Source organism: Engystomops pustulosus, chromosome 6 (assembly GCF_040894005.1).
Source record: "Engystomops pustulosus chromosome 6, aEngPut4.maternal, whole genome shotgun sequence".
NCBI classification, from domain to species: domain Eukaryota; kingdom Metazoa; phylum Chordata; class Amphibia; order Anura; family Leptodactylidae; genus Engystomops; species Engystomops pustulosus.
Window position 1 is genome coordinate 131,281,704 of NC_092416.1, and position 24,942 is coordinate 131,306,645.

General features: G+C 42.6%; 1 protein-coding gene across 1 annotated transcript in view; it reads left to right on the plus strand.

Annotated features, from left to right (window-relative positions):
- Nucleotides 1–3,144: 3,144 nt before the first annotated feature.
- Nucleotides 3,145–24,942, plus strand: part of LOC140064292 (thyrotropin-releasing hormone receptor-like) — a 58,398-nt gene continuing 36,600 nt past the window's right edge. Inside the window, exons 1-2 of the mRNA XM_072111031.1 lie at nt 3,145–3,333; nt 4,250–5,139. Of these exons, the coding sequence (XP_071967132.1) occupies nt 4,342–5,139 (798 nt within the window). The 5' untranslated portion in view covers nt 3,145–3,333; nt 4,250–4,341. The remainder of the gene's footprint in view (nt 3,334–4,249; nt 5,140–24,942) is intronic.

Consider the following 24,942-nt stretch of genomic DNA (forward strand, 5'->3'; position numbering starts at 1 on the left):
TTTTCTGTGCATTCATTGATTTGAACCGACATGTGGACAGTCCAATCACCACTAAATTCAAGAAATAGGGTGAAACTGAGGTGTGGGTGCCATCTATGTCAGAAATACCAAAGATGGGATAAGCCGATATGGGATTATAAAAAAATTGGTTACCCATCTTAAGAACTAACGGGGACTGTGTAGATCTCAGTTTATTGTGGCTGATATGCAATACAAAGAACAGTCACTGTACTATATCCAGTATATGGTGGTGTTACATAAATACATTCTCCAGTATTACATAACAGAACTAGAGTGTTTGTTACCTTACCATTATTTAAAGAAATGGAAACACTCCTTAGAAACTAGCTATTCGGTCACAATGGAAAATACCTAAAGGGGTTTTCCCATGGAAGAAAAATCTCAAATCTCAATCCCCTAGTGATGTTAACAGAATAAAGATAATTTTTAACCCTTTACTTCACAATTAGTTCTGTGAGCTGACAATGTGGTTACATTACCAGGAAACAGTTTTATATACACTTTCATTTACCTTCTGAACATTCAACTAGTATCTGACACATAGAAAGAGAGATGAGACTGATCAGAGATGATGAGATCCATGAGATGCTTATTGCACACAATGACAAAACTCTCCTACTTCTCTGCTATTCTACAACACACTAGATCTACTGTACCTTCCTGCTGTGCCTTCCTCCCCCCATAAAGTACTTATCTGTCTGTAACTTGTAGATCTCCTCCTGCTGATGAAGGTAGGATGTCAGTGCCTGTGTATCAGTGAGTGAGCTCAGTCTTGGACAGCAGGGAGTGAGGATAGAGTGCAGGGAGCAGAGAGAGAGAAACTCAGCTCCATAGCTTACACACAAATCCAAGATGTCAGAAGTTACATGGTCGTGTCTAGGGGCAACTAAAATTGTGTACACAAGGACTGATAGAGACAGGTTGGACTTATATCTGTGAAATGCTGTATTTTTGTTAATAACAGTAAATTAGAGAATGCGTTATGTTGTTATCCTGAGTACATTTAAGAAACTTGTCTGCATGGGAATACCCCTTTAAAATGTATCTTATTAATCAATTCATTAAAACAATTTTTAACATAGGTATAAACACCTATATTGCTCTGAAGTGCAGTCCACATGCAGGTTGTATTGATACACTGCCAAAACAGATTACCAGCTAAAGTATAGCTTGTCAGTATATACATATCAGGTACATCTATACACCTTCATCATAAGCCAATACACCAATGCTATATAGTTTAATATGTAGATATTATGTTACATTGCTAAATAACCAGCACAAATGAACATATACATCAAGGAAGTGTTTTATCTGTTTCTGCCCCATAACCTCAGGCAAAGGACACCCTAATGCATGTTTTGCATTGAACATTTCATCAAAGGGTGTGTACATCTCTGTCCCATCCAGTTTAATGAGTCTAAATGACATTACCAAGCGTGGCCACGTTACTCTATATGGCGGTGTGATTGATAGGAAGTAAAGAGCGCAACATTGATCTGTACACTCTTTGTTTCATAATGCAGTACATTCCCTTTAATATGTTAATAATATTATTCTCTGGTACATCTCATTCCTATCCAGTTTAATGAGGCTAAATTACAATACCAAGCATAGCCACAGTGCTCTATATGGCGGTGTGATTGATAGGAAGTAAAGAGGGGGGCAATGATCTGAACACTCTTTTGTCATAATACAGGACATCCCTTTAATATGTTAATAATATTATTCTCTGATTAGATATCATACTGGAGAAAGATACCATGCTACAGAGCTTCACGTGACCTCTAACTGTCCATGACAATCTACCTTCCAGGACCTTAATATTGTATTCATGAATAGTATCATAAAGTTCTGGAAGGTCCAGGACAAGAGTGGCAACTGATATGGTAAAATACATTTTTGAATCAGGGGCTTTACCTTATATTTCAAAAAAGTGGTTCAGAACGTTTAATAGATGTATATTGGTAAGTTACCTAATATCCTGATATAAGTGACCCCTTAAAACATTGCTACGTCTGCAGGTATTATGATGCTGCATTAGTGTAAACATTGTATTTATCTGTCTATTGATCTTCTATTAATCTGTTTAGCATGTAATATTTTTTTCTATATATTTTATCACCAACTGCATCTAATAACTATCAATCAATTGATCTAACATGTATATCTGTTACCCCTAAAGAGGTTGTCTCGGGGGCACCTGAGCCTTGTATTACATTAGTTGGCATTAAACTGAATTGCTGCCAATGTAATGTTACGTTTACCTGCAGGATCTATTATCTAGCTGGCTATTGCTTCCTTACAGAAAATCCCTTGTTTTCCAGATTTGCAGTGATTTGCAGATTTGCGTTTTCTGAAATCCATTTTGTTAGAAAGGTCATCTGCTGTTGGGACCCCAGTCAACGGCTGTAATCTATGAGAAAATTTGGCAACAAATCCTTATTCCCCTGCAGAGTCATCACAGGCAAAATATATAATAATAATATATAATAATTAATATATAAAAAATGAGTAGTAATGCGTGAACACCTATGGCTCTCAAGAAGTCTAGGTGCTTTTTTATTACCATTCTCTCCTCCTAGGTCCAGAGCTGGCACTTCACTGTACCTTTTATTGTTTTAAAAATTGGGTTTTCTCATAGACATGACGCCTTTAGACATTTCAATTTCGAGTGACGAACACAGGTGTCCATTGCCTTCCAATCATCTATATGGCTGAACAAAGATGGTGCATAAGTCACTAATCAATGACTTTCTAGCATGCCAGTATGAAAATAAAGTATATAGCATATGAGTACAGATATAGCAGAGCTGAGTTTGTAATATGGCCAGTTGGGGTGTTAATTAAATGAACATGATGCTAAAATAATCACACATATTCACTACTGCTACATGCAGGACAAGGATGCCTTTACTGTCTTATGGTCTACCTGTAGAAAATGACAAACTCCCCTTTGTTCACTCATATCATGAGTAAGGCAGTAGCTGCTACACATAGACTGCCAGTGGTATATTTGATCCAGCTCCTAGCTGCCGGGTAAGTGGGATGTGTATGTGTGGTGTAGTGGAGGCTGTGGTGTGCAGCACAGTACTTTGCATGTCATTTGTCCCTCCATTCAGAGGCAGGGCTGAGGCACAGAGGAGGCTGAGGCTTGGTGCTGTCTGTGGTGCTGAATCTGCTCTCAGCTACTCCAGACCAGAGCTGCATCTGGAGGCAGCACACTACCTGAGCATCACTTCCCTACCTGAGCATCACTTGGAGCCAGCTCACTTTTCTGCTCCACAGCTCTGCAAGCAAACCAAGGAAATGGTAAAGACTTCTATTATATCCATGCAAAGAACCAATAGATGTAGCAGAGTAGAATGCTTATTCTCTACTTAAGATAAAGTTACACTTTTACCTCTATCTCTATGGAAAACCTGAGAAATGAGATTTTATCAGCTTTGCTCAATAATCAACTCATCTATGCTATAGTGCTACAAAAGCAGCTCTGCTACATCTTTTTAGCTTTTTTTACGACTTTTGCAGTTGCTTTAATACAGTTTGCTTCATTTTAGGACATTATATTAGGTATTATATTGAGATGAATATATTGGGAAACTGGTTATATACATTGCCAATTATGTTTGATGATTTTGTTCAGAAGATTATACAGCAATAACTTTGTGATAGATACAAAGATAGAAAGTGTAGATATTTATGAGCTACATCAATAGATAGACAAATGGATACTGTGAGATATACTAGTATATAGCATAAAGTACTGACAGATGGATTGGTGGATAGATGCACAGATAAAAGTTAATTACATTTCCATGTGTTTTTTTGCATTGAGCTTGTAGCATGTATAGTAGATCTTAGAGAACCACTATATTTCATATATCCATGGACATAAAGAGATGTTTGGGTTTGGCTCCCTGAAAAAAAACTAATCCTAGGTATTTAAAACTGAAAACACTCTAAATCCACAGTTATTACCCCACAGAATTGAAACAAAGGAAATGTATTGAATTTTGAGGGTTCTAAAAGAGGGTGGATAAAAAGGACAACCCCTCATACAATAGACTTTTTTCTAAATGCAATCAGTTCTTACTCCTATAAATAATAATCATCCAAACCAAAAATACCTGATAAAAGGTAATAATAGACTCCAGATTTAGTAATACATGAATAGAATGTTTGAGCTGTTTTACAATTGTAATACATCGATTGTATTTTTGCACAGGTTACCTGGATGTGATCAATGTTTCCTGCTGTTATCTTGCACATCTCCTAAACTCAACCTAATCTCTGTGAAGGACCTTGTACAGTACAGCTATGGATAATTATACTCTATCCCTAGATGAAATGAATGACACCAGGATCAACCAAACTCTGAACAATATGCCACAAAATGCCCTAGAAGTCCAGGTGGTCACCATCTTCCTTGTTCTTCTTATCTGTGGAGTTGGCATAGCTGGAAATATCATGGTAGTGTTGGTAGTCCTAAGAACCAAACACATGATGACTCCAACAAACTGTTACTTAGTCAGCTTGGCCATCGCGGACCTAATAGTCCTACTTGCCGCAGGACTACCCAATATATCAGAGGCAGTTGCCTCTTGGGTTTATGGCTATGTTGGTTGTCTGGTCATTACCTATCTACAGTACCTTGGCATCAACATCTCAGCTTGTTCCATCACTGCCTTTACTGTTGAGAGGTACATAGCTATCTGCCATTCCATTAAAGCTCAGTTTATTTGCACTGTATCCAGAGCTAAGAAGATAATCGGTTTTGTGTGGCTCTTCACCTCCATGTACTGTGTCATGTGGTTTTTTCTAGTGGACATAACAGAGGTCAAGTTCGCAGATGGTGTTCAAGTTAACTGTGGCTACAGGGTGTCCAGAAACTTGTATACCCCTATTTACTTTTTGGACTTTACTATATTCTATGTGATACCACTGGTTCTGGCTACAGTACTTTATGGTTTGATAGCACGGATCTTGTTTATGAACCCATTACCTTCTAACCCTCAGGATCTGAGCAGAATGAGTTCCAAGCATCATGGAAAACCATATAATTCAATTAAGCTTTCATGTAAAGGAAACAAAAATACAATGAGTTCCCGTAAGCAGGTGAGTAGAATATTAATATGCATATTCCATCAAGATGTCCATTTATGCTTTGTAAAATTGGTAGCAGGGAAACTATTGGGTTTGTGTATAAAAATACATTATTGTAGTAACTAATTAAAGTGCAGATGAGGACTATATCTGTTAGCCTGAGCAGTGAGAGTCTACTAAGAACATCTCACTCCAACATGACATTGACTCCAAAGCCCATTGACTCCAATGAGAGACGTGTCACTTTTTTTTTCTCGTGCAAGGAACATGTTGGGAAATTGAGCTCTGTCAATTGAGATAACAACTGATGACTGGAGGTCAAAGTTTGCTAAAAAAAAAGGGACCTTTAAAAGTGAAAAAGTCTTTAGGGTCTACCGCTATTTAGTAAGAGAAATGGAGAAGAACCTACAGACCAATTGTAAGAAAGGAAGACGCCCAGGCTGCTGAATGTGCAACCAGGGAGGAGGGGTACATACCCTCTATGCAGAGAGAACATCTGCCTTATACTATGTTTTCATTTCTGTTGGCAATTTATCTGGATATTTATAATTCATAATAACATTCACATGTGATGTCTCCATCCATTTACATCCGTTCAGAGGGGTATGACCTTATGTGTGTCCCGCACAACAGTATCCACAATGTAGAATAAACATGCGCTCTACCACAACAACAAAAATAATAACCATACAAGGAGCCAAACAAATGTAATCAGAACCAGGCAGGAGGACTGATTACATATTATAGTACAGTCACAGTGATCTATATTCAACAGGAGACAACATCTGCTAGAGACGCTGCACCAGAAACGGCTTTAATAAAAAATACTGAAAGAAATTGTTTTTGCTTTTCATGTCATATACATAAGGATTCTTAAAGGGGTGCAAATTACTTAAGAGGGAGTTGGATGGTCATGGAACATAATTCCCTCACCTACACTTTTTTCATTTGACAGTTTATATTCCCCTCCCCCAACTTCATCTGCCCTGCTCTACAGCTACATTTCTCAACTTTTGACAAATATATTTATCTTCTGGCATGCACTACATTATTTTGTCAGCTATCTCTGTGACCTTCACTTCTTATATCAACAGCTATCTTGCTCAGACTTACAAGGTCCCAGACCAAATGCCCTCCAGTTCCCTTGGATGAAGTGCAATTTTCTATGAACACCACTTATTTGGCCAAAAGCTATCTCAGCCATGATTCTTTACCTGCACCTATTAGGTGACAGCTATCTATCCACTTGTTCAGTTAAAGGGGTATTCTGGGATTGTGAACATCTGATGCAAAAACCCATAATTCTATAAATAAATGCATTCAACAAAGCTCAATGTCACTAGTCACAAAATGGATCTTAAATAGTTTGCTTTTATGATTTACAAAATTTTATTGGCTTTCTAAAGTAGGAGGAGTTAGCTCCAAGATGGCCGCCATTTACAACTAGTCCAAGCATCCCTTTATTTTCAGTAACATCTACTTTCTATTTTGCGCTCAGTGATGATCTAACAGATCGGGGCTCATTTACTAAGGGTTGCACTGCACACTTTTGTCGGACTGTGCACCTTTTTCGAGCAAAAACGGATTGCACAGGTATTTAAGAAGTATGTGCGCTGGGATTGTGGTGCACGCAACCCTTTTGTGACGCAGTTGCGATAGCTCCCTTGTGACACAAATCAGGGGGCGTGCCATTGGACAGTCCGACTGATTCGGAATGAGCGCAGGATTTAACTTTTAAATTGTGTCGCAAGCCCTAAGATGCACCACAAAAAAGATGGTGAACTCTGTCGGACCTGAGCGGCGAAGTGACACATTCATGATTTGAGGTGCACGATCTTAGTGAATCGCCACACCCAGCATTGTAGATGGACAATGCACTTTAAGTGAACTCCGGTGACCCTTGAAGTAACTGTGACCTATTGTCCTGCTTTGTTTGTAATTATAGGGGTTATTTATCATTGTTTATTCTTGAATTTTTTTACATCAAAAAGTCGCATTGAGGTTTTTTGGGAAAGTTTCACAGAGCTATTTCCACCTCTTCATTAATCTGGCGTTAACATAGAACTACTCCTAGGGCAATGCTGTGCAACACCCTGCAAATCCGGATTCATGACTTAATGTCCCATAAAAAGTCTTATATTTACAACAGTCCCCTGCTGCCAATTTAAGACTTTACTCAGCAATTAGAGTAAACGAACATTTATTAAAGGGCCAAAGCCACTTTATTAAGTCTCATGGGCAGCAGAGCTCCAAAACAGAAATAGAACTGTTGCAAGCAGCCCGCCTAATTGGCTACCTCCATAAACCTCTGTTGATAAGGGTTATTAAGTATCTTTTATTTCCACTCTTTTGCCAGGTCCCTAGCACCCATTTATATTTACATTTCTTGCTTCCTCTGTTACCTTTCATCAGTGGACAATATGGAAGTCCCTAACATATTGGACTGTTGGTGGATGGTTGTGTTGGCAAATATTTACCCACAGTAACTGGTCTTGATGCAAACATGAAAAATCTGTTGCTAAGGATGGATTAACTTCTTTCAACTGCAGCTTCCCAAAATTTCAGAGGACACAAATTATGGCATTTGTGGATTTCTTATTTTTAAGGTTTTTTTTAAATGTACTTGAATTAAAGCTTCTCAATGTTGTAGACAGTACAGCCTAATGAACATTTCAAAAGTTCACACCACAATCAAGTTGCAGCTATAAGTATCAGACAGGACTATTCTGAAGTTCTAATCTGTTTGCTAAATTACAATGATGGTAAAATTGGTATAAATTAATCAGCAGCAATGATCAATTTTCAGCATTATAAACTATGAGATAATTATTTGTCAAAACAAGTCTCATCAAAGAAAATTTCCCTAAGAAACAGGAGCTAATGTCCCTAACAGATGTTCACACTAGTGTGTATGTAAGAGAGTTAAACTCTCAGCATGTTAAAAAGATGACAACAAATATAGACCCCAGTTCTGTTCACGTAAGTGGATATCTTTAAAGGTAGCCTGACACCAAAGATCTACCTATTAAGGTAGATCCAGTGGCAGGTTCTTCTAATGTATAGTAGGATAGCCCTATTCAGGGGCGGACTGGGAAAAAAAAGTGGCCCTTGAAATTTTTTTAAAGTGGCCCTATATTTTAGGCGGGGCCAGCCTAGCTGGGCGTGGTCGACACAGGTGGGCGGGGTCAAAAAGTCATTGGTGGAAGATTAGCAAAAAAGCAGTAAGTAAAGATGATTGCCTTAATTAGATACAGGCAGTCCCCGGGTTACATACAAGATAGGTTCTTTAGGTTTGTTCTTAAATTGAATTTGTATGTAAGTCAAAACTGTATATTTTATAATTGTATATCTAGAAAATAAAATTTGGGCCCCAGTGACAATTGTAGTTTCAAAATTTTTTGCAGTAATGGGACAAAGGATTATCAATAAATCTTCATTACAGACACCTTATAGGTGAGCATTGCAGTCTGGGACTATAGTAACATCCAGAGAGCTTCACCAGAGGTCACAGGGGGCAGAGGGGTCCGTCTGTAACTAAGGGTTGTAACTCCCCCCCGCAATATTCTCATAATTTGTACAGTGCCCATCCGTCCCAATGCCCCCCCTGCAATATTCTCATAATTTGTACAGTGCCCATCCGCCCCAATCCCCCCTGCAGTATACTCATAATCTGTACAGTGCCAGTGCCCATCAGTCCCAAGCCCAGGGGCTTTGCTAGCTTTGTAAAAGATTCGGGGCACGGGCCCCAATGTATAACTATCAAATTCTCAGTATTGTACTCTAACCTACAAGCTCTACCCCCATTTTACCCATTTTAGTGCCCCAACAATTAATGGAGTATCCTCATGCACATGTAATCTTTCCACAGGACCAAAGGAAGGCCCTGTACCTATCATGAAATAGAGAGTCCCCACTTTTCCCCTTCTCGCTGTTGTGCAGAATGGAGAGTCTATGGGAGTGCCATAAATACAAGAGTATAGACTGTGATTTTTAGCACTTCCATAGACCCAAATAGGGAACAAATCCCACACCTTAAAGGGGTTTTCTCATGAACAAAAGGTAGTCCCTATCCACAGGTCTATCATGCAAATTTCATGCATAAATCTGTGAGAACATACAGGAAAGAACGCATCATCTACATTACTTTTTCAAAATTATATTCACTTTACTCCTACTGTATTACGCTGCAGATTTTCCACACCGAAATCTGTGTATAAAATCTGCAGGGAATCCGCAATTTGTGCAGATAGCCTTCCTACTGACCCATCTGATCACACCTCTAACACCTGCCGGCCCCACTGCTCGCCCCTTTGCTCACACCTGACCCCTCTCCTAACACCTCCTGAACCATCCCCTCACACCTGACCCATCTGATCACACCTCTAACACCTGCCAGCCCTACTGTTCACCCCTTTGCTCACACCTGACCCCTCCCCTAACATCTTCTGAACCATCCCCTTACACCTGACCCCTCTCCTAACACCACCTGAACACCTCCTGACTAGAGATGAGCGAACACTAAAATGCTCGGGTACTCGTTATTCGAGACGAACTTTTCCCGATGCTCGAGTGCTCGTCTCGAATAACGAACCCCATTGAAGTCAATGGGAGACTCGAGCATTTTTCAAGGGGACCAAGGCTCTGCACAGGGAAGCTTGGCCAAACACCTGGGAACCTCAGAAAAGGATGGAAACACCACGGAAATGGACAGGAAACAGCAGGGGCAGCATGCATGGATGCCTCTGAGGCTGCTTAAACGCACCATTATGCCAAAATTATGGGCAACAGCATGGCCATGACAGAGTGACAGAATGAAGCTAGATAGCATCTAAAACATGCAATAATTGACCCTGACACTATAGGGGACGGCATGCAGAGGCAGCGGCAGCAGGCTAGAGAGTGTCATGGCGACATACCCTAAATGGACTCAGGCTTCAAACCAATGGGTGGCAGAGAGGAACCAAAGGAGGTGAGCAAGAAGTGCTCAAATAATATCGGTACATGATAAAAGTTTGCCAGTATATTTTGTGGATTACACAGCAGGGTGGCGACAAAGTTAACATGGAAGCCATGAAAACAACCCAAAATTCTGCCTGACACAGCTCGTTTGATAAGGGGACCATGTATGGAGGCAGTGAACTAGTAGTAGATTAAAGGTGCTGCAGTTAAAACTATGTTAGTTGGATCTTGGCATGGAGCTGGCGCTCCGCTGCCAGGCGAGCTTTCGCCAATCCAAGCCCCTGTCTCTAGGCTACTCCCCAAACAGCACTTCTAAGAACCTTTTGTATAAGATCAAGTGTAGTAGCGTTCTTATAAGTTTAGGATATGCCGGGTGAGGGGAATGTAAACAGATGCGCAAGAAGCGCATGATGCGCATGGAGCTGGCGCTCCGCTGCCAGGCGAGCTTTCGCAAATCCAAGCCCCTGTCTCTAGGCTACTCCCCAAACAGCACTTTTGTATAAGATCAAGTGTAGTAGCGTTCTTATAAGTTTAGGATATGGCGGGTGAGGGGAATGTAAACAGATGCGCAAGAAGCGCTGAAATAATATCCCTAAATGGTAAAAGTTTGCAAGTATATTTTGTGGATTACACAGCAGGGTGGCGACAAAGTTAACAACTTTGATGTGGAATCCATGAAAACAACCCAAATTTCTGCCTGACACACCTCGTTTGATAAAGGGACGATGTATGGAGGCAGCTATATGGACGACTTTTGGAGGTAGGAATGGAGACAACGTGTGGAGGCTGCTATGGAGACAATTTAATTTGGATAGTGCCTGTATGTGGCAGTCCCAAACATTTTTCAAACCAGAGGAGCAGGTAGGTGGCCCTCCAGTAAAATGGGATAGATTGAGTGCCTGTATGTGGCAGTCCCAAAAATTGTTCAAACCAGAGGAGCAGGTAGGTGGCCCTCCAGTAAAATGGAATAGATTGAGTGCCTGTATGTGGCAGTCCCAAAAATTGTTCAAACCAGAGGAGCAGGTAGGTGGCCCTGCAGTAAAATGGAATAGATTGAGTGCCTGTATGTGGCAGTCCCAAAAATGTTTCAAACCAGAGGAGCAGGTAGGTGGCCCTCCAGTAAAATGGGATAGATTGAGTGCCTGTATGTGGCAGTCCCAAAAATGTTTCAAACCAGAGGAGCAGGTAGGTGGCCCTCCAGTAAAATGGGATAGATTGAGTGCCTGTATGTGGCAGTCCCAAAAATGTTTCAAACCAGAGGAGCAGGTAGGTGGCCCTCCAGTAAAATGGAATAGATTGAGTGCCTGTATGTGGCAGTCCCAAAAATTCTTCAAACCAGAGGAGCAGGTAGGTGGCCCTCCAGTAAAATGGGATAGATTGAGTGCCTGTATGTGGCAGTCCCAAAAATGTTTCAAACCAGAGGAGCAGGTAGGTGGCCCTCCAGTAAAATGGAATAGATTGAGTGCCTGTATGTGGCAGTCCCAAAAATTCTTCAAACCAGAGGAGCAGGTAGGTGGCCCTCCAGTAAAATGGAATAGATTGAGTGCCTGTATGTGGCAGTCCCAAAAATTGTTCAAACCAGAGGACCGGGTAGGTGGCCCTCCAGAAAAATGGAATAGATTGAGTGCCTGTATGTGGCACTCACAAAAATTGTTTCAAACAGAGGACCGGGTAGGTGGCCCTCCAGAAAAATTAAATGCATGAAGTATAGCAAGAGCCAGTGGGCCCTGTCAAAAAATAGCCATTTTCCTCTGCTTTACTGTACAAAGAGGAGGAGAAGGAGGAAAATGAGGAGGAGGAGGAGGAGTGGATCAATTATTCAGGTTGAGCTTCCTTCACCTGGTGGAGATTGGAAATTCTGAGAAATCCAGCCTTTATTCATTTTAATAAGCGTCAGCCTGTCAGCGCTGTCAGTCGACAGGCGTGTACGCTTATCGGTGATGATGCCACCAGCTGCACTGAAAACCCGCTCGGACAAGACGCTAGCGGCAGGGCAGGCAAGAACCTCCAAGGCGTACAGCGCCAGTTCGTGCCACATGTCCAGCTTTGAAACCCAGTAGTTGTAGGGAGCTGTGTGATCATTTAGGACGATGGTATGGTCAGCTACGTACTCCCTCACCATCTTTCTGTAAAGATCAGCCCTACTCTGCCGAGACTGGGGACAGGTGACAGTGTCTTGCTGGGGTGACATAAAGCTGGCAAAAGCCTTGTAAAGCGTACCCTTGCCAGTGCTGGACAAGCTGCCTGCTCGCCTACTCTCCCTCGCTACTTGTCCCGCAGAACTACGCACTCTGCCGCTAGCGCTGTCAGAAGGGAAATACTGTTTCAGCTTGTGCACCAGGGCCTGCTGGTATTCATGCATTCTCACACTCCTTTCCTCTGCAGGGATGAGAGTGGCAAGATTTTGCTTGTACCGTGGGTCCAGGAGAGTGAACACCCAGTAATCGGTGCTGGAATAAATTCTTTGAACGCGAGGGTCACGGGATAGGCAGCCTAGCATGAAATCTGCCATATGCGCCAGAGTACCAACGCGTAAGAATTCACTCCCCTCACTGGCCTGACTGTCCATTTCCTCCTCCTCCAACTCCTCCAACTCCTCTTCTTCTGCCCATACACGCTGAACAGTGAAGGACTCAACAATGGTCCCCTCTTGTGTCTCGCCAACATTCTCCTCCTCTTCCTCCTCATCCTCCTCCACCTCCACCTCCTCCGATATGCGCTGAGAAACAGACCTCAGGGTGCTTTGGCTATCAACAAGGGAATATTCTTCCCCCGTCTCTTGTGACGAGCGCAAAGCTTCCGACTTCATGCTGACCAGAGAGTTTTTCAACAGGCCAAGCAGCGGGATGGTGAGGCTGATGATGGCGGCATCGCCACTGACCATCTGTGTTGACTCCTCAAAGTTACTCAGCACCTGACAGATATCAGACATCCACGTCCACTCCTCATTGTAGACTTGAGGAAGCTGACTGACCTGACTACCAGTTCTGGTGGAAGTTGACATCTGGCAGTCTACAATCGCTCTGCGCTGCTGGTAAACTCTGGATAACATGGTCAGTGTTGAATTCCACCTCGTGGGCACGTCGCACAACAGTCGGTGAGCGGGCAGTTGGAGGCGGCGCTGCGCTGCCCTGAGAGTGGCAGCATCTGGGCTGGACTTCCTGAAATGCGCACAGATGCGGCGCACCTTCGTGAGCAAATCAGACAGATTGGGGTATGTCTTGAGGAAACGCTGCACTATCAGATTTAACACATGGGCCAGGCATGGCACATGTGTCAGTCTGCCGAGTTGCAGAGCCGCCACCAGGTTACGGCCGTTGTCACACACAACCATTCCCGGCTTGAGGTTCAGCGGTGCCAGCCACAGATCAGTCTGCGCCGTGATGCCCTGTAATAGCTCTTGGGCGGTGTGCCTTTTGTCGCCTAGGCTCAGCAGTTTGAGCACCGCCTGCTGTCGCTTAGCGACGGCACTGCTGCTGTGCCTAGAGCTACCGACTGATGGCGCCGTGCCCACGGATGGTAGTTCGGAGGAGGAGGTGGAGGAGGGGTGGGAGGAGGAGGAGGCATAGTAGGCCTGAAACACCTGGACCGAGGTAGGCCCCGCAATCCTCGGCGTCGGCAGTATATGAGCAGCCCCAGGGTCAGTCTCGGTCCCAGCCTCCACCAAGTTAACCCAATGTGCCGTCAGCGATATATAGTGGCCCTGCCCGGCAGCACTCGTCCACGTGTCCGTGGTCAGGTGGACCTTGTCAGAAACGGCGTTGGTCAGGGCACGGATGATGTTGTCTGACACGTGCTGGTGCAGGGCTGGGACGGCACATCGGGAAAAGTAGTGGCGGCTGGGGACCGAATACCGAGGGGCGGCCGCCGCCATGAGGTTGCGAAAGGCCTCGGTCTCTACTAGCCTATAGGGCAGCATCTCCAGGCTAAGCAATCTGGAGATGTGCACATTAAGGGCTTGGGCGTGCGGGTGGGTTGCACTATATTTGCGTTTCCGCTCCAGCGTCTGGGGTATGGAGAGCTGAACGCTGGTGGATGCTGTGGAGGATCGTGGAGGCGACGATGGGGTTTTTGGGCCAGGGTCCTGGGCAGGGGGCTGACTAGCAGCTGACACAGGGGAAGGAGCAGTGGTGTGCACGGCCGGAGGTGAACGGGCTTGTTGCCACTGAGTGGGGTGCTTAGCATTCATATGCCTGCGCATACTGGTGGTAGTTAAGCTAGTAGTGGTGGAACCCCTGCTGAGCCTGGTTTGGCAAATGTTGCACACCACAGTCCGTCGGTCATCCGGTGTTTCCTTAAAGAACCTCCACACTTCTGAAGATCTAGCCCTCGCCGCAAGAGCCCTCACCACGGGAGCTTCACTAGTTGACAGTGGCGCTGATGCACCAGCTCTGGCCCTGCCTCTCCGTCTGGCCCCACCACTGCCTCTTCCAACCTGTTCAGGTCGAGGACTCTCCTCCGTCTCAGAAGCACTGTGTTCACCCGGCCTCTCAACCCAGCTTGGGTCTGTCACCTCATCATCCTCCGATCCCTCAGTCTGCTCCCCCCTCGGACTTCCTGCCCTGACAACAACTTCCCCACTGTCTGACAACCGTGTCTCCTCATCGTCGGACACCTCTTTACACACTTCCACTACGTCAAGAAGGTCATCATCACCCACAGACTGTGACTGGTGGAAAACCTGGGCATCGGAAAATTGCTCAGCAGCAACCGGACAAGTGGTTTGTGACTGTGGGAAGGGTCCAGAAAACAGTTCCTCAGAGTATGCCGGTTCAAATGGCAAATTTTCCTGGGAGGGGGCAGACTGGGGGGGAGGAGGCTGAGGTGCAGGAGCTGGAGGAGTGGGGATTTCGGTGACATGGGTGGACTGCGTGGAAGACTGACTGGTGGTGGACAAATTGCTCGAAGCATTGTCAGCAATCCACGACATCACCTGTTCGCACTGTTCTGGCCTCAACAGTGCTCTACCACGAGTCCCAGTAACTTCAGACATGAACCTAGGGAGTGTAGCTCTGCGGCGTTCCCCTGCTCCCTCATCAGCAGGTGGTGTCTCACCCCGCCCAGGACCACGGCCTCTGACCCCTGCAGTAGTTGGACGCCCACGTCCCCGCCCTCGTCCTCTACCCCTAGCCCTGGGGTTAAACATTTTTAAAATGAGAGTTATAACTTTTTTTTTTTTTTACTTTTTTTTTTTTTTTTTGTGTGTTTTTTTTGTGTTTTTTGTTTTTTTTTGTGTTTTTTGTTTTTTTTTGAGTTTTTAGAACCAAACAATCCTATCCTATTGCTATGGCTATTTTCTAGCCAAGTATCAAAGGAAGCACACTACTATGCCAGATGAGATGACACTGAGTTATTGCCTAATAGAAATCCAACCCCTACTGAATTTTGCCACTTCAGCCTTTGCTATGGATATGTGCGCCACTAAGCGCAGAACACAGCGGTCGCAAGTCTCACTACAAATTGCTCAGAATTGGCAAGTACATGCACTGCAGAAACTACAGCCACCAGCAGATCAACCAGAAATCAAATATATAGAACGCTACTGTAGGCTTCAAGAAGCTATTTGTATTCTCCTATGGCTATTTTCTAGCCAAGTATCAAAGGAAGCACACTACTATGCCAGATGAGATGACACTGAGTTATTGCCTAATAGAAATCCAACCCCTACTGAATTTTCCCACTTCAGCCTTTGCTATGGATATGTGCGCCACTAAGCGCAGAACACAGCGGTCGCAAGTCTCACTACAAATTGCTCAGAATTGGCAAGTACATGCACTGCAGAAACTACAGCCACCAGCAGATCAACCAGAAATCAAATATATAGAACGCTACTGTAGGCTTCAAGAAGCTATTTGTATTCTCCTATGGCTATTTTCTAGCCAAGTATCAAAGGAAGCACACTACTATGCCAGATGAGATGACACTGAGTTATTGCCTAATAGAAATCCAACCCCTACTGAATTTTCCCACTTCAGCCTTTGCTATGGATATGTGCGCCACTAAGCGCAGAACACAGCGGTCGCAAGTCTCACTACAAATTGCTCAGAATTGGCAAGTACATGCACTGCAGAAACTACAGCCACCAGCAGATCAACCAGAAATCAAATATATAGAACGCTACTGTAGGCTTCAAGAAGCTATTTGTATTCTCCTATGGCTATTTTCTAGCCAAGTATCAAAGGAAGCACACTACTATGCCAGATGAGATGACACTGAGTTATTGCCTAATAGAAATCCAACCCCTACTGAATTTTCCCACTTCAGCCTTTGCTATGGATATGTGCGCCACTAAGCGCAGAACACAGCGGTCGCAAGTCTCACTACAAATTGCTCAGAATTGGCAAGTACATGCACTGCAGAAACTACAGCCACCAGCAGATCAACCAGAAATCAAATATATAGAACGCTACTGTAGGCTTCAAGAAGCTATTTGTATTCTCCTATGGCTATTTTCTAGCCAAGTATCAAAGGAAGCACACTACTATGCCAGATGAGATGACACTGAGTTATTGCCTAATAGAAATCCAACCCCTACTGAATTTTGCCACTTCAGCCTTTGCTATGGATATGTGCGCCACTAAGCGCAGAACACAGCGGTCGCAAGTCTCACTACAAATTGCTCAGAATTGGCAAGTACATGCACTGCAGAAACTACAGCCACCAGCAGATCAACCAGAAATCAAATATATAGAACGCTACTGTAGGCTTCAAGAAGCTATTTGTATTCTCCTATGGCTATTTTCTAGCCAAGTATCAAAGGAAGCACACTACTATGCCAGATGAGATGACACTGAGTTATTGCCTAATAGAAATCCAACCCCTACTGAATTTTCCCACTTCGGTCTTTGCTATGGATATGTGTGCCACTAAGAGCTAAACACAACGGTAGCAAGTCCCCCTGCTAATTCCTCACAAAATGGTAAAAGATGCAAATTAAAATAAAAAAAGTAGAACGTTATTGTAGCCCTAAGAAGGGCTGTTGGGTTCTTTGAGAATCACTCCTGCCTAACAGTAAGCTAATAGAACACCCTAACGCTTTCCCTGACCAGCAGCAGCTCTCTCCCTAGCGGCATCCAGAGACAGAATGATCCGAGCAGCGCGGCCAGCGGCTAGTCTATCCCAGGGTCACCTGATCTGGCCAGCCAACCACTGCTATCGACGTGTAAGGGTACCACGTCATGCTGGGTGGAGTGCAGAGTCTCCTGGCTTGTGATTGGCTCTGTTTCTGGCCGCCAAAAAGCAAAACGGCGGGAGCTGCCATTTTCTCGAGCGGGCAAAGTATTCGTCCGAGCAACGAGCAGTTTCGAGTACCCTAATGCTCGACCGAGCATCAAGCTCGGACGAGCATGTTCGCTCATCTCTACTCCTGACCCATTTGAACCCTCTTTGGTTTTACCTTTCCAGGTGTCACTCATGTGCTGGCCCTGGCGCTCCCCGGCACCATCCTTTACGCCAGTGTCCTACAGAGTGGTGCACACAGGCAACGCTCTGCCTATTTAAGGCACCAATGTAATTTATTTTTCAAGTAGCGAGGACCTCATGGCAGATACATTGCAAGACACTATAACTGTTACCACCCCAGTTAGCGGCAGAATATTACCATCAAGAGCTATTGATCCTATTTATTTTAAGGGGCACCCCAGCCCACCACATTCCACTCATTCCATGTGCTGCTATAATTTAATAAACTACACTGGGAAAAGTCACAGGGGTTCCATCTCAAAAGAGAAGACAATTTCATTTATTTAGGTATTATAGTGGGCAATCTTCACACCTTTTGGTGGATGTCCATGTTCTCCTTTTACATGTGTGTGATGCTGAACATGCATCTGACCCATCATGAATAGAATATGAGAGATGTGGAAATCAGTGTTTAGAATGCTGCCTAATTCTTTTATTCAAAAAACTTTTATAGAACAGGTCATATTAATGTTGTGCTAGTGCTCCATAGACATTTTCAACACATGGAGGACCACCACATAGAACAACCATTAAACTGTTAGTCACCCAGAGGTTTTATGGACAACATATACACTATCATTCAGTCTTTTTAGACTTATACACTTATTTCCAGATGCCCATCCAACCATTGATATGGGTTGATTGATAGTGGTTATGACAATAATAGGGCAGATTTACCTACCCAGGTTTTCGTTTGGTCATGCCCCCCAATTTCTGTTGCGTGCATGGTGGTGCCGATGCGCCACAATCCGATCACATGCGCCAAAAACCCGGGGCAATGCAGGAAAAATCGGCGCAAATTGGAAATATTCGGGTAAACGCGAATCGGGCCCTTAGTAAATGACCCCCAATGTCTGCATGACCCCCTCCATCTACCAGCAGGACAAGGTTGTCCTGTTGAAAGTTGTATTTGGCTGTACTGATGTCTTGTGTAAATTTGATTGGATATGTAGGGTAAAATACATTTTGTATTCTGGAATAACTGGCCCTATTTGAATCTGAATTTTTTTTGTGGTTCTCATATTTGGTGAACTGAAGTTTTAGGTTTTGAAATTGTTTAAAGGGCTGACAGTAGGGAATAGACAAGTGTTAAACGGGGATAATCCGAGAATGTTTCTACTATCTGTCATACTGTGAACGTAGGCTGAATGAAGTATAGGGTTTTGTTTCTGGGCAGACTGCCAGGCACAACACTTATTTGATATAGTGCACACATTAGAAGCTTATTCCTGGATCTCTTTGTGTACTACAGCCAGAGAATACAGTAACAGATAAAACAATCCTCTTCCAGAGTAAGATTCTCTTAAAAGAAAAATTTTTCAATCTTGGGCTCATATAGTCAAATAGTAGAATACATATATATGAATATGCTACACCCAGCGTGGTTTTGATAAAGCATATTCCGTCTGAGAATGTGGTCCCCTTTTGTTAATAAGATACTTTTCCAGTGTCAGTGACCCTTTTCTAAGGTACATTTTGCTGACTTACATTAAATATGGCAACATTATTATACTAAAAGGGAAATTACCATAAGTATAAAAACAAAATCCCCATTTAACACAATCAATTATCTGCTTACAAAACATTATAGAACTTACATTATATCCCTGCAGGTGATTCATTTGGGCACTGAAAAGTAAAAAAAAATCTTAGACATCCCCTTTAACAATTGTTTTTATTAACTAACCAAGAGATTTGAAAGATAATTTCAAATTTCAATCCCATAAGGGTATTTTTTAACCCCTTGCTTAATTTTACTTTACAGTTTTATTGCTATTTTATCTCCCATCACTCAGTGAAGGTAAGTGTAAGATTCCAGAATGTGGGCGGGGACTCTCTAACCAGACACATTGGGGCTCATTTACTTACCCACTCCTGTTGCGTTCCACCGGTTCATTCTCCGATGAGGATTTGGATTTTCCGGCGAGCTCGTGCGTCCAACTTCCTGCAGGCGACACACTTCGTCTTTAAATTCCGCGTTTTTTCCGATTCCTGTTGGGTGAAAGCCGGCGCTATTGCGTGCGCCAAAATTCGGTGCAAAACGGAAAAATTCGGGAAATCCGACAAAAGTGCGGACGTGGAGCCCTTAGTAAATGAACCCCATTATGATCACTGTAGTGCTATGAGATACAGTGTGCTGAAAATATGGTTATATTACCAGGGTAGATGTTTATATACACTTTCATTTACCTTCTGAACATTGTACCAGTATCTGACACATAGAAAGAGAGATGAGACAGATCAGAGATGAGATGATGAGATCCATGAGATGCATATAACACACGACACCCCCAGCTCCATCTCTGGTCTATCACAACACGCTATCAGATTTGATGTGCCTCGTTGCCTGCAGTTTGTAGCTCTCCTCAGCTGTGATGTGTTGTTTGCCGGCAGGAAGTCAGTGTGTGTATCAGCGTGAGCTCCTCCTGGAATGCAGGGGTGGGGGCTAGAGGCATGGAGCTTAACTCCCCAGCATCAGGCAAGATGTCTGCCGACCCTAAAGTCAGAAGATCCAGGGCAGCTGAAATTGTGTACAACAGGACTGATAGAGACAGGCTGCGAAATGCTGTAATTTTGTTAATAACAGTGATTTAGAGAATGCGCTATGTTGTTATATTTTGTTATTTCTTCATGAGGATACAACTTTAAGTGACATGAGTTACAATCAAAGCATTAAAGTTCTGCTTTGGAAAAACCACAACCCCAACAGGAATGTCCAATTCTGGTTTTGGTGTAAATTTATTTAGATCATTTGGGCTAAGATCTATATTTACTACTGGATCTGTATTTACTTAGGTAGTTTGGGTTGGTGTCTATATTTATTTATTTTGAGGGTCTGCTCATCTAGTCTGTTCTGGAATGGGTAATTTCAATGTATGGTCTGGGTTCACAATTAATTTAGGAGCTCGGTCTAGTGTCTAGTCACAAGAAACCTTGTGCCATAAGATTTTCTAGAGAGAAAGATTTTTTAATCATCCCTTACTTTAATTTCTCCTACAGAGGGCTGCAGGAAAAACACTCTACAAATTCTAGATGATCTGAACCTTCTGGACATGCCACATCTAGACCAATTGTAGTAAGGCAATGTCCTCAGTTCATGTCTTTTGCTGATAAAGATGTCTGTCCTAAGTGGCAGATAAGTGACTTTGTCATCATTTTCTTAGAAAACAGACCTGGTATTAGTGACTTGTGGTAAGCGCCTTCACAAACCTGATTATAGTAGAATAATCTATTCTTGTGCATTGATGGTTTCTGAGGAAATTATGATAACGCGTAATTTCCTGTGTCACTGGGTAATGCTCATGTCTGCCAAACTCTGCATGATAAATCTGTTTCTTAGAAAGCTGGGTGTCAAGCTATAAACTGTTTACCCTTAACTCTTGGGGGAATTTATTAAGACTCACTTTTTAAACATCAGTCATACAATTTTCCCCTGGAATGGCCTCCGGGATCTAAGGGGCTCCATCCTCTTAGTAGATCCGGAAGTAATCTCTGCCAGGTTGGACCTGTTTAGACCAGGTCTTACCTGGTGGAGATTTTAGTTAAATTCTTCACCAATTTTCCTGTAGAGACTATAATAAAAAAATCTTTATAAATATGCTGCTGTATTCCTTAGCGCTTTACAAATCATGGGGAAAATACACAAATAAAATAAAACCTTACAGAATAAAAACATAGTCAAATAAAACAATATGAGTGAGGACTCTGCTCACAAGAGCTTACAATCTATAAGAGCAAAGGGAAATTTATATAATAAATAGTATATAGCAGGCCAGAGCATTCAGACCCCTGCCCTTCCCTCACCCCATCACACACAAAGTGGCGCGCAGTGCGGAAAAAGACAGGAAACTGGCAGGCATTGGGCTTTAGGAATTTCTCCCACTATATTATTATACTACATAGAAAATATTTTTAGTACAGACCCTTTCTTACACACAAATACCCCAAGATTATAAAGACAACCTGAAAAAATTAACTGTTGGTTGGTTTACTTTACAACATAGTGTCACCCAGCATCTCTAATCTCCTGGTGGAAAAAAAACTATCTAATAAATAGGCAACATGCCCCCTCCCCCTTCCTCATAGCTGTTTGGAAAGAATAATTACAGCTGCATTTTGAAAGAATGGATTTTATATACAGTTATTATAACTTATCTGAAAAAACAGCAGGGTGGATATATGTTCATTCTTGCCAGTTTTTGGGTGGAGAAGACATGTGTATAGCCCAATTACCACCAGTTTTAGTGGATTCCCACTTGGGCGTAACGGGCAGCGAGGCAGACGGGGTGGCAGGCGGGGACATAAACGTTTTGGCTCGTTGTGTTTACTACAGTCTTCACCAAAAAAAAGCTGATAAAAACTATAGCTAATGATTAATCCCCCCCCCCCTCACATCCACATATACTAAGAGGCGGAGCCTTATTAAAATACCCATGCCAGGGGAGGTGGCATTCAGTCTAAATATATTCCCGCTAGTGTGTTTTTCAAGATGTAAATGACACATTTTACAGTAGCTCTGCTATATAGCAGTGATGGCAAACCTTTAAGAGACCAAGTGCCCAAATTACAACCAAGACCCACTTATTTATTGCAAGGTGCCAACACAGAAATTTAATTTGTGATTCAGCACGATAATCCCATATCCGCACCCTGAGGACAGAAAATTGAAGAAATGTGGATGATCATTGTAGTTTCCCTCCAGGGTCCCATAAGCAGGAAGAATTGTCAGGGCCGGAGCAGGAGCTACAATGATAATCCAGATCTGTCCACACCTTCCCACGCCTCCAGTAGTCCCAGGTAGCACTGTCACTTTAAAATAGCTCTGTGCACAGCAAGTCCTGGGCTGTCTGGGACTGCAGGAAGATACCTGGAGTACTCTCTGGTGATCGCCTGGGTGCCCACAGAAAGGGATTTTAGTGGCACCTCTGGCACCCGTGCCATAGGTTCGCCACCACTGCTCTTTAGTAACAAGACTAATACAGTCACTTATATAGAAGACTTGAATCAGAACTGCATTGTAATATTTGCCTCTCTGGACAAGCTGGATGACTGATATTTTACAAATGCACTTTAAATTCCTTCCTCCCACAATTTCTATATACAAGCAAAAGGTTTCATAGATTTGAGGAATTCTGTGCTTTTTCTATGGCAGCCGGCTATTATTTAGAAATGCCAGCACTGCAGGGGACACTAAAAGATCTATCTGCAATTTTTCAAGAAAAAACATAAATCATCTGACATTTTAAGAGCAGCTGGAAAGTGTAGCTGTCATCACAAAATAACATTTCTGTCCTTCAGCAGAATACACAAAGCGGATGTTGTGTTCCCTGCTTAACCCACCTTGCAGTGTTGTAACCAAACACTTCACTGTCACAGGGATTGAACTGAATGCACTGCATCCATTACACTGCGCAGAGACATTAGTCTTTGTCATGTAAGGGGAGTTATACTTTATATACTAAGGGGAGGTATCTTCACACTTGAACAACATCTATAGTTTACATATAGATATGATTTTCAAAAACATTTATACATTTTATTCTGGTTTGTATTAAAACATATTTACCAGATTGAAAAACATTTAAACTTTTTATTCTGGTCTGGATTAAAATATGACCAGATTAAAAAAAAAATTCAGCAAAAATTTGCATAAAAGTTGGAAACCATTCTTTACTTTTTCCTGTGCCTTCTTTGGATTTGAAAATTTACACTTCATGAATCTGTTTACTACAACTGGATTGACGTGATAAATCTGGAGTATGTTTTCTGAAATTGTGGGCTTGCTCGCTACGACAAAACGTTGCAAATTTGGTGCAATTGGAAGATGCAAACATTTTGAGACATTTTGAAGACGGGAAACTGATGTAGCTATAATGATAAACCCCGTTGACTTATTCACTCATCACTATTGGAACCAGTTAACTTCAGATTAGTAATAAGGACAAGTCAGATACAACATTATATAGATGAATGTCACGGCTTATCCTTTCTCTGCCATGTTAATGCCCTTATGCTCCTGTAACTGATTACACTGTTGGCAAATCGCTATGTACACATGCCAATAAGAGATAATAATGGCTATGCATTCTCATTGGTCACATGATGTCCTATATGCTGCAAGGAGCTTCCGGAGCACTATATTCTTTCATTGTGTACCATGTCTTCCTAACAGATAAGAGAGTTACTGATAGACAAGACATCTGTTTTACGACCTGTACATTTAATACTTGTAAACCACCTGTATGAAAGCTGCTATGGGTAATATATTAGCTTTAGAAACTGACTGATAGATCCTCGATGAGTGGAGGTCATTAAAAGAATATTCTAGGACTGGGCTGAATGGGACTGAGCTGCAATAAGGTTATGTGATGAATGAACATGATATCAATGGTCTGTGAAATGGAAACGACGTGCAATTTAATTAAATGGATGAAAATACATTATCTATTTTTCACAACTAGAATACCCCTTTTTTGTTGATTTACTAGTATGGTTAGTAAACCAGGATTTTCATATGAATGTGTTCTTATGGGGTAGTTATAGCAGGGGAGTACTAGGATGGCACTATGTTTGTAATTACATTGAGTGGCTCTGTCATTGAGAGTTTTATAACTTGAGTTATAAATAAAGGTGTACTATTTAGTCATTCTTAACAGGGATATTGGATTGACACTGGTAATCGTCAGGTCTGAGATGTATTTAACTGCAGTAGTTATTAATGCAACATCAACATGAACATCAGTCAATGACTATGAGCTATAAGCAGTGTGGAGGTAAGCAAGTATTCCTTCTAAGTGAACAGGTTTTGATAAAAGACCAGCAAAGGAATAAAAAGATAAACACGTGGCAACATCACAGTATCTATGGCCTAGGTATAAAAAGATCTTTGGAGAGATCCTTGTACTGCCCGTTCAGGTATTTGTACATTGTAATGAGGTTTTATACCACACTTAATAAAAAGTTCACTATTCTGTGTTAATAAAGACTTTAAAACCCCAGTGTGTGTAGAGACTTTTCAGCTGTTGCATCAAAGGTTTAAATGATATTTATATTTAGCTAGTGCAAAACCTGAATTTGATTTCATGCAGTATGTCAGGCTGGGTAGTGGACCCACTAGACCACTGTGGACGATGACGTAAGCCAAGACAAGCCAAGCTGGTGTCTGCCAAGGCGAAGTACGCAGACACAGAATCATAGTCAGGGACAGGCAGGAGGCCTTGTGACTTGCATTTATTAGGAAGTTATCTGCGATTGATTCACTTGAATGTGGGTGGACACAAATAATCTACCTTAAATGCCGTATCTTTCTCGCTTACTGCTCTCCTTACAAGACTAGTTAGCCACATTGGATTTTTCTTGTTTCTCTTATGCTTTTTCCAATATGTTATGTGTTTC